This window comes from Pagrus pagrus (genome assembly GCF_965226575.1).
Source record: "Pagrus pagrus genome assembly, chromosome: 2".
Lineage (NCBI taxonomy): Eukaryota > Metazoa > Chordata > Actinopteri > Spariformes > Sparidae > Pagrus > Pagrus pagrus.
In genome coordinates, this window is record NC_140186.1 from 18,540,789 (window position 1) to 18,549,653 (window position 8,865).

Sequence of the window (8,865 nt, forward strand, 5' to 3'; positions counted from 1 at the left end):
TTTTGTTTTTGTTTTCTGGCAAGTATTTGTCTGTGCTGTAGTTGTCACTGCTCATGCATACTATACTTTCTTGTAATGGTAATGACACTGCTGATGTTCAGGGTCCAGCTGGCTGACATGTTGTTCTGGCACCCAACCATCTGCCGGCTGTTTATTTGGACCTTGGTGTTTGTGACTATGTTTCCTGGTAAAACACTCGGAGAGATTCCAGTCAGTATGATTGCACAATTAATAAACACAATCGCTGCTAAACCGTCTAGAACATGCAGAATTATTTTCTCCTTCTCGTTGTCAGGCAATACTATTTACTATTTTTGATTAATCTCTTAAAACAATGTAAAGTCAATTAGTACACTATACCCAGGACTTAAGCCTTTTTGCCAAAGTGACCTCTTCAGCTTTAACCAAGTGGCAACCTCCAGAGCTGAAAAATGAAGCCAATGAAGAGTACCAATAACTGCAGTTCGTTGAATGGCCACTCGAGGCTGGCTCTAAAAGTGAGTCAATCTCCTTAAAAGCCCATGTTAAAATGCCAAATTTTCAATGCAAATATCGGACATATAATATATATATACATATGCTTTCTGTGAGGATAATTCTACTAACAGACCATAGCAGAGGGACAGATGGTGGTGTTTTGGATTAACGAGCAACCCTGTTAGCATTAAAGCAGAGCTGGTGAGCTCTGGAAGAGACGGGCATGGGCACAGCCCCGAGCTTCTGGAGTTGAGAAGAGCACAAAGTTTTATTTGTTGAATGTTTAGTTAAACACACAATAAAGAGACAACACACCATACTTGTGTAAAATTTGGTATCCACTTTTATTGTGGTTTTATGATTTTCCTAAAACGTGCACCGGTGGCACACACCATAAATTAAAACACAAAATGATTGTTAACTGCAGCCAGTGCAACTTTCTGGCTTCATCCTAGGCCTATTTCATAGTGACACAAATCAGTGCAGTGCTGGTATCTGTCTCCCCCTAGATGACAACTAAAAGAAAACCAAAAGTTATGCCAGAAATGATTGTACTTCACAGGAATTGGCTTACCTCAACCTTAAAAGGCACAGCAGCCTGAGTAAATCAGAAATGTCCTCTTATTGTCACCTCTAAATCTTTAAAAGCTGAAATAATGCTTTACATTCAAGATACATCCCTTTCTACAGATATCACACATCGAATACCAGGAGTATTTTGTTCGACCAGACCCAGGAGCTCTGGAAATGCATCACTTGCTGTAAGAAGGCCATCAACACAAAACAAAACTAGAAAAAGAGGCAACTACGACAAGGCTTACAACTGACAGGGCTAATTCACAATGTTACCTCGACATTTCAATCTCTACCCACCATCCTGTCAAAAAACACACATACACACACACACACATCAATACTCACAATCATCTACTAAGTCAACAAGCTACAGAGTGCCAGATGAGGGGCATCCCAAGGTGCTTTAAGGGGGATTGCACGGCATATCCTGTCTTTGTAAATGTCACTGACAGTAAACAATGATAAGACACATGAAGGGTTGATTTTTAAAACAAAACAGAGAGCACAGATTTGAGGCAAAGCAATGGAAAGGCAAAACAAAAACAGGTCCACATTAACAAAAGCAGCGTCAAAGGAAAGAAACTACAGTAAAGACAACAAGACCCTAATCAAAAGAAATATCTTCAAATATCTTCTAAGCTGAAATGACACCATTTTATCTCATGGCGCTGCAGACATGAATGGGGACCTCACAGCCTATCTTTGTTCAGGAAAGATATTTTCTGTGCTTTGATGGTTGCATTGCATAAAAAGAGGCCTGTGTTTCTGTGACATTCATGGCCACGGGTTAAAAAAAACAGTAACTTCACTTCATGTTATCACTGGATTTTCTGACAAACAATGATGCCAGGACAAATTTCCTGCATTCTCCATTGATATACATATTGCACATGACGTCTTGAAAGGGGAAGTAAATTACATTAGTGACATGCATCTAATTACCATAAAAAACACAAAGTCAAACAGACTATCAGTCATACAAAAGTGAAATTACTTTGCAGTAATATTTTGCTACGTGTACAGCTCTCCTTATTCTTCATCTAGCTAGATTTGGCACGTTGTCCTACGGTAAAAGGCAAAGACTTTCCAAAGCCCAAATGAGGTCCTGACCTAATCAATGCACTGTAGGAGCATCAACATCTGCCTGCATCCCAAAACACCCTCCAAACATCTGCATAACGTCATCTTGGCTACCTGTTTGAACAGCGAGGACAGTTTCGGCTAAAAAGGTGCAGTTACATTTAGGCAGGAGCAACTATCCCATCACAGGGTTGCTCAGTTGGTTTCGTAAGTGGACAGTAGGGCCGCGTCGACTGGCTCCATGCAGGAGGGGCAGGTGAAGGAGCGCATCAGCCAGGGGTCAATGCAGTCTACGTGGTAGATGTGAAGGCAGGGCAAGAACCGAATGGGATCGCTGTACTCGAAATCCATCATGCAGATCACACACCTGGAGGGGAGAGACAGCGAGTCCTTAACATTTAAGTATAAAGATAATGTTTGTAAAATAAGTTCAGGCTAATCTGTGTTACATTTTCAAACACACATACTATGGTAGAACATACAGCACAAAATACAACAACATTTGTACAAGAATTAATAAAATGTAACATATGAAATGATCCTACTGTAATCACCCAAAGGTTTATTCAACAGCTTTATTTTAAAATGGCACTAAAATGAACCCAGTCCGTTTTGTTCCATCAAAACAAGATGCAAAACTTAAAAAAGAAAGAAAGAAAAAGAGGAACAAAAACATTAAACAAACAGGCTGATGAGTTTTTCCTATTTTATACTCACTCTTTCACTTTCTTGTTGGAGGGGTCGGAGCCCGGGTTGAAGATGCCTCTGGGCAAGTGCTGGATGAGACCGATTCGCTGGGCGATGCGAATCTGCTCCTCCTCAGTCAGCTGGTAAGCCAGACGACTCTCACCTGGGGTGGGATGGTACACTGGCAGCGGCTGGGTACGCTCCTGGAAAAGAAGAAACAGAAGACAACTATGAAGCAAGTCTTCCTGGAGGGGAGGATCCAGATATGACTATTATTCTCTTTGCATTAGAGCCTGACAGATACTGGATGTCTGAGGCTGAAACTGTTATCATATTTGTCAAACAGAAAAGTGATTTGAAGGACAGCAGATGCTGCACTGCTCCTGCACTTCTGTCAACACCAGGAGAATGGCAATCTGACCAGTAATAATTAATTATATACAGTAAAAGGACTGTTGTTTAAAGGTCCAACGTGTAGGATTTAGGAGGATCTATTGGCACCTGAAACAAAGAACCGTTGTGTTTTTGTGAAATGTTTTTATTTCCTTTGTGACAGTAAACTGAACACCTTTGTGTGTTAGACAAAACAAGACATTTGAGGAAGTCATTTTGGGCTTTAAAATCAAAATTTTTCACCATTATCGGTCATTTTGTACTGAAAACTACTATTCAATGATCCAAGAAATTAATCTACATCTAGGATAGGATTTCCTGGACTTTTTGGATCCCCTGACATTTTAAATATAGCTTATATTAATGCCTGCTGTTATGAAAGTGCAGCACAGTGTGACCATGTCTCTGCCAGCTGTTGCTCAGATTTACAAGTCCCATCTTCCAGGGCTTCTGCTATTTCGTACTGAAGACGTCTGCAACAATACTGAGAGCTAACAGTATGACAGATGTTGTAAAAAACGCAATCAAAAGGATTAGTTGGCATATTCAAACTACCGGAGTGTATTTAACTCGAGCCCCAGCAGCTCACCTGGTAGGGCGGGGGAGGCTCTCCGGGCAGGCTGCCCCCCTCGGACTCGTTCAGCAGCGACAGGTCATCCGCACCATGTGAAAACAGACAGTTCCCCATTGAACTGAGACCACCATGAGAGTGTCTACTTCGTTCAGAGGGTGGCAGACACTCAGCAAGCGTCAGCAGGAGCTAAGCTAACGAGCTATCGTTTGGACGTTTTAGCTTCACGTTATCTTAACTAGTTAGCTGATAGTTTGTTGTCATTCCGTGGAGAGCGTGACGACCTTCTGCCGACGGAATAAAAGTCCACTGCTGAGTTATAATATGGCTGGTAAAACAACTGGTGACACAGATTATTACCGTCACAACGACGTGTTTTGTGTGTGTCTGCTTTTAGGCTGGCTTCTTGTGTTTACTAAGAACACAAACCGGAAGATCGTCATTGGGAAGTTTGCAAAACACCACACTTCCGCTTCCGTATGCTAATCAGACTTTCAGAATAAAAGCAGAGTTGCTGTTCGTTTTTGTTTTTACATTTAAATGATTTTCACTTTTAGGTCCTATACAAAAGACATGTACTTATATTGTCCCATAGTATTTATACAAAATACATACAGCATAATATAAAAATCATAGGAAACTGTCAAAGAAAGCCAGAGATGCAGGTTAAATTAGAGCCATTCTGCTTTACTAATTTTAAAGTATTTGAAGAAAATGCTCCTTTAGTCTCCATATCATGTGGAGCTGTAAACTGAAGGGATATTTTTATTTATCTATTTTTTTATTGACTTTGGTTTGCAGATGGTTAAGGATCAGGATATCCCTACATTTAACTGAGCTCGGTGACTTTTCAACAAGAAATGTTAACATTCACTTATTACAAAGGCCTGTTCAGTAATCCCTCCACCCACACACAGTAACAGGACACCACAGAGTTATACTCACTTCCGAAAAAGAAAAAAGAAAAAAACAAGATTTACTATATGGCCAACATGGGTGCTGTCAAATATCTCTTTGATAGTAAAAACACAAATTGTGTGACAAAAATACTCCCCTTGATGTGCACTTTACTTACATTCACTATATAAATAAAGTGGATTGGATTGGATTGGATTCACACTGTCATTTAATCTGTTACTCACAATATTCCTATTGACCAACATCATACAGTTTATGGTTCAATTTGAGGGCCTATTTCAACACATGACATGGAAGCCTGAGGATAAAGCTGAGTATAATCTAACCTTCACATATTTAAGTGTGAGGGAGTTTTCCCAATATTATTATTAGTAGTAGTAGTAGTATTTTGACAGACAGACAGACAGACAGACAGATTATTTTATATTGTGCCTTTACAAGGAAATGTGCCTCCATACAGCACACATCTTCCCACATATCCCACATAAACCCACAAACACAGTATGGCTACCTTTTAGGTAGGTGTCTTTTTTTAGCTACAGATAAGGTTATATTGGTGCTAGAGCATGGGGAAAGGAAGCTTTTGTTGTGTTCTGTTGCATATAATGCAGTTTTTGTTTCCAGGAGAAAACTAAAATAACGCTTCTGACACTGACGCTTTAATTCTGAAGGTCAGTTCCGGATGTAGTGATGTGGTTGATGCCGTCATGAGCTGCGGAGCATCGCAGCCAGAGACCGTTGGAAAGGATGTGAGCTGCGGTTAACCAGTTATTACTGTTTATTTGTTTTTCTACGTTGTCGGTGGAGGAAGCTGACTTGTTTGCGTGTTTTTAGTAATCTGTGTTTGTTCTTTCGGTTCCGTTTCCGTCCCGCGTTGGTTTTTGAGTTAAGAGAGACCTTTGGAGTCAGAAATGGTAAGATAAAGAGCAGCGCATGGTCTCAGCAGCGGAAACTTACAGTTCAGTCAAAGAATGTCTTGAATCTCACTGTAATATAATATAATATACAATATGTAATATGTCATTTAAATGTGATATAAATAACCCTGTAGAGCACCACAGAAAACCTTGCTATTGTACTTGCCATAGCTAACTTGCTAATTGTTGTAGTGTTGAATGGAGTGGGTGTGTTTTTATTTTTTTTTACCTCTTGGAGGCTCCAAAATCACACTGTCACGAGCCAGTGAAGAAGCAGTAGGGCCGTGGATATACTGAGGTCATGAGGTCATGAGGTCAGATACCCTCAGTGCAACTACAGTAACAGGGAAAGGTCTGAGCCACCAACCAAACTCTGTCCTGAGTATTTAAAAACAAGAAGAAAGATTGTTATTGTGATATGAGACAATAGTAGAGTAGAGAGGAGTAAAACTTTACTGCCTCTGTGGGGCAATGGTCTACAAGACCTATATCACTCACACTGTCACCATAGATCATTGACTTATAGTTTGTTTAAAATCCCAGCCTAATTAAAGGACGATCTGTGTCTGTCCGTGCTGCCCTTAGGGAGACTGAAGTCCTGATGGAAGCATCAGGGTCCGAAAATGTAGTCTTTGTCTTGTGATGGCCCTCACTTCATGATGATGCTGAAGGTCATTAGACTACAGATACATCGTCTTAGATTTTGGACATCGTTTTATTGTGATACAGCATAAGTTTAGGCTTTTCCTGGTCTGTACTCACTTAGTCATTATATCCACATTACTGATGATTGTTTATCACAAATCTAATTGTGTTAATATTCTGTGAAAGCACTAATAATCTTCCATAGTCATCCTCCAATACTGGGTAGATATGTTTGCCCTCAGTGCTCTGACCCCTTCACACCCCGTAGCACCACGTTTGCAGAGAACAAGAGATTGAAGAGTATCAGGTATCTGTCAATCAAGTCACAGTCTGCAGTTTGATGCTGGGGTGCTCCATTTATTTTTGTTTTGTTTCATTATTTTTTGCTTTTTATGCCTTTTTTCTTTCAAGAAAAAATTAATCAGTCAGCCAATATTATCGGCCGATATTTGCCTCTCACAGATGTATCGTATCGGCAGACATGTTGTCAGATATGTGCCGATGTAAAAACTTTTCTTTTTTTACGAAACATAATGCAGAAAAAGATGCTTGGGGTGGTTTATAAGTGTAAGATCCCCAGTGAAGTTTATTGTTTCAGTGCACTGATGTCATTTAGACTCTAAAGTTTATTGTCCAACTGTAAAATCTCCTGCCTCATTACATACATGTGTTTGTCAGAAGTGTTTGATAACCACATTTGAGAGATCAAATTTACATTTATGTATATATTCTGTGTATAAAAGAATATTGGTTGCTACATCGATATCCAAATTGCTTTACTCTAAAAATAATGGTATCGGCCCTAAAAGTCCAGTTTTGGTCACGCTCGAGTAATCAGCCGTAAAATCCTAGCAGCATTTTCAATATAAATCTAATTGCAGAGTGTAAAACTTTTCCTTATGTTGACATTAATCCCTTGAAATTCAAGAAATATTACAGAGAATCTTTGTATAGCCATAGCCCCGACACCCGTTTTTCCAGATAACCCCAGAACCATGTTTCAATCAGAACAGCCACTTTCAGAGTAGTGGATTAGGGCCCAGCTTTGACACGAAGTGGGACTTTGTCTTTTCCCTGATGTCAGTCTTCATGTGTTTAGGAAACAACTTCTGCACCACCACCACCACCTCCTCCATGCTGTGAGAAGCTGCCTAGTAGGAAAAGTCCTCCGCCGTCCCCTGCATTTGCTGCAATGCCATTTAATCGTAGCCCTCCTGTCCAAGAGACGAGTCCTCCACCAGAGGCTCTGCAGGTAAGTGTGTCCTCCACAGTCTGGAGTTATGTTGGTGTGAGACTTTCTAAAAGATCTTACTGAGATATCTCCAACATCCAGGACGCACCAGCTATACCACCGCCCCCAGCGGAAAATGGAACTGAGTTTCCAGTTTCAGAAGGGCCAGAAGACAATCCGTATGGTAGCGGACAGAAATCCGGTCCAGTGCAGGAAACTGAGCCTGCAACACAGACATCTCCTGGTCCACAGGTAGATTAAACAGATGCTCTTTTTCACTTTGCATATCACGTAAAACATCATAAATAACTGTTGATTTTCTTTCCGTCTCAAGATAACAGAGCAGCGAATTGAAGAAGTGGTTCAGATGGACCAGGCTGCGGAGGACTGATCGCCCTGAAGCACTTTAGTTACTTTAAATCAAAGATCAATTACCAGTGCTTGAAAATGGTGTTTTGAACTGTACTGAGACACTTTAACAAGGTACACCCAAGTGAGCACATTGCTTTATGTACAGGCCAAAAACTTTTGATAGTCATCTTCAGTCATCATCATCATCATCATCATCATTTGTCACAGCTGAATTGATCAGTTAGAGCTTTGCATTTTTCATACATACTCCAGCCTTATACTTTATAGTGCCTTTGACCAAACTGAGCTTAAAATAGATATTTTAGTGATTTTAAATTTTAGTGATGTACCTTCTGACCTGTTGTTGTTGCCACTGTTTAACTTTATATATAACAATAATATATAAGCAGAGACACATTTACCAGACAGGGAAATGTTTTGGCTGACCTGTACTCAGGACTTAAAGTCATGATATCTGCACCTCTGCGGCTTCAATTCAAAGCCTTCTGTTTTAATCTGCCTCTTCTGAGTTCCCTATTTTTTTTTTATTATGTGCAATACTAAATTGTGGGATCCCTTTATTTAAATATATTATTTAAGCTTAGAGTACTTAAATTTAATGTATGATTACATTTGATTGTGTTTATTTAAATGCACATTTTGAGTGTTTTTGTCACTTCTCAAAATGATTCCAAAATTAAACTCGAGCCTGCTTTGCACACTCTGTTTCTTTGCGTTAATGCTTAAAGGAAAGTTTGTATAGATCTGTTGTTATGTTAAAAATATGTAAATGTAAGATGTAACTAAAAGTCTACAGCAATGCCCGCGGCTCTGTTAGGCCGTACTTCTTAGGCAGGACGGTGCTTTGAGCTACGTGCTAACATGCTGATGTGGAGCAGATATATAAATGTTTACCTGAGTTTCATTCGGTAGCATTCTAACATTTGCAAATACGCAGATGGAAATGGCTGCTAAATATCGGTCATAAACCAAATTACTGGACAGATTAAAATTTTAAC

At 39.8% G+C, this 8,865-nt stretch overlaps 2 protein-coding genes across 2 annotated transcripts; one reads left to right on the forward strand and one right to left on the reverse strand.

Annotated features, from left to right (window-relative positions):
* Nucleotides 1-797: 797 nt before the first annotated feature.
* Nucleotides 798-4,201, reverse strand: rnf11a (ring finger protein 11a). The gene is made up of 3 exons (XM_084343031.1): nt 3,803-4,201; nt 2,851-3,023; nt 798-2,500 (listed from the first exon to the last, which is right to left on the reverse strand). The coding sequence occupies exons 1-3, from the start codon at nt 3,899-3,901 to the stop codon at nt 2,329-2,331; spliced, it is 444 nt and encodes a 147-aa protein (XP_084199157.1). The 5' UTR covers nt 3,902-4,201; the 3' UTR covers nt 798-2,328.
* Nucleotides 4,202-5,421: 1,220 nt separating this feature from the next.
* Nucleotides 5,422-8,572, forward strand: LOC311266522 (uncharacterized protein). The gene is made up of 4 exons (XM_084368930.1): nt 5,422-5,616; nt 7,364-7,516; nt 7,598-7,747; nt 7,830-8,572. The coding sequence occupies exons 1-4, from the start codon at nt 5,614-5,616 to the stop codon at nt 7,884-7,886; spliced, it is 363 nt and encodes a 120-aa protein (XP_084225056.1). The 5' UTR covers nt 5,422-5,613; the 3' UTR covers nt 7,887-8,572.
* Nucleotides 8,573-8,865: the final 293 nt, after the last annotated feature.

Bases quoted from the DNA above. Each gene is read 5' to 3' on its own strand.
- rnf11a (XM_084343031.1), bottom strand. From the start codon at position 3,901: ATGGGGAACTGTCTGTTTTCACATGGTGCGGATGACCTGTCGCTGCTG. The intron at 3,024-3,802 runs GTGAGCTGCTGG...CTTCTTTTCCAG, and splicing joins AGCCTCCCCCGCCCTACCAG to GAGCGTACCCAGCCGCTGCC. The intron at 2,501-2,850 runs GTGAGTATAAAA...TCTCCCCTCCAG, and splicing joins TCCAACAAGAAAGTGAAAGA to GTGTGTGATCTGCATGATGG.
- LOC311266522 (XM_084368930.1), top strand. The intron at 7,517-7,597 runs GTAAGTGTGTCC...TCCAACATCCAG, and splicing joins CTCCACCAGAGGCTCTGCAG to GACGCACCAGCTATACCACC. The intron at 7,748-7,829 runs GTAGATTAAACA...TTCCGTCTCAAG, and splicing joins AGACATCTCCTGGTCCACAG to ATAACAGAGCAGCGAATTGA.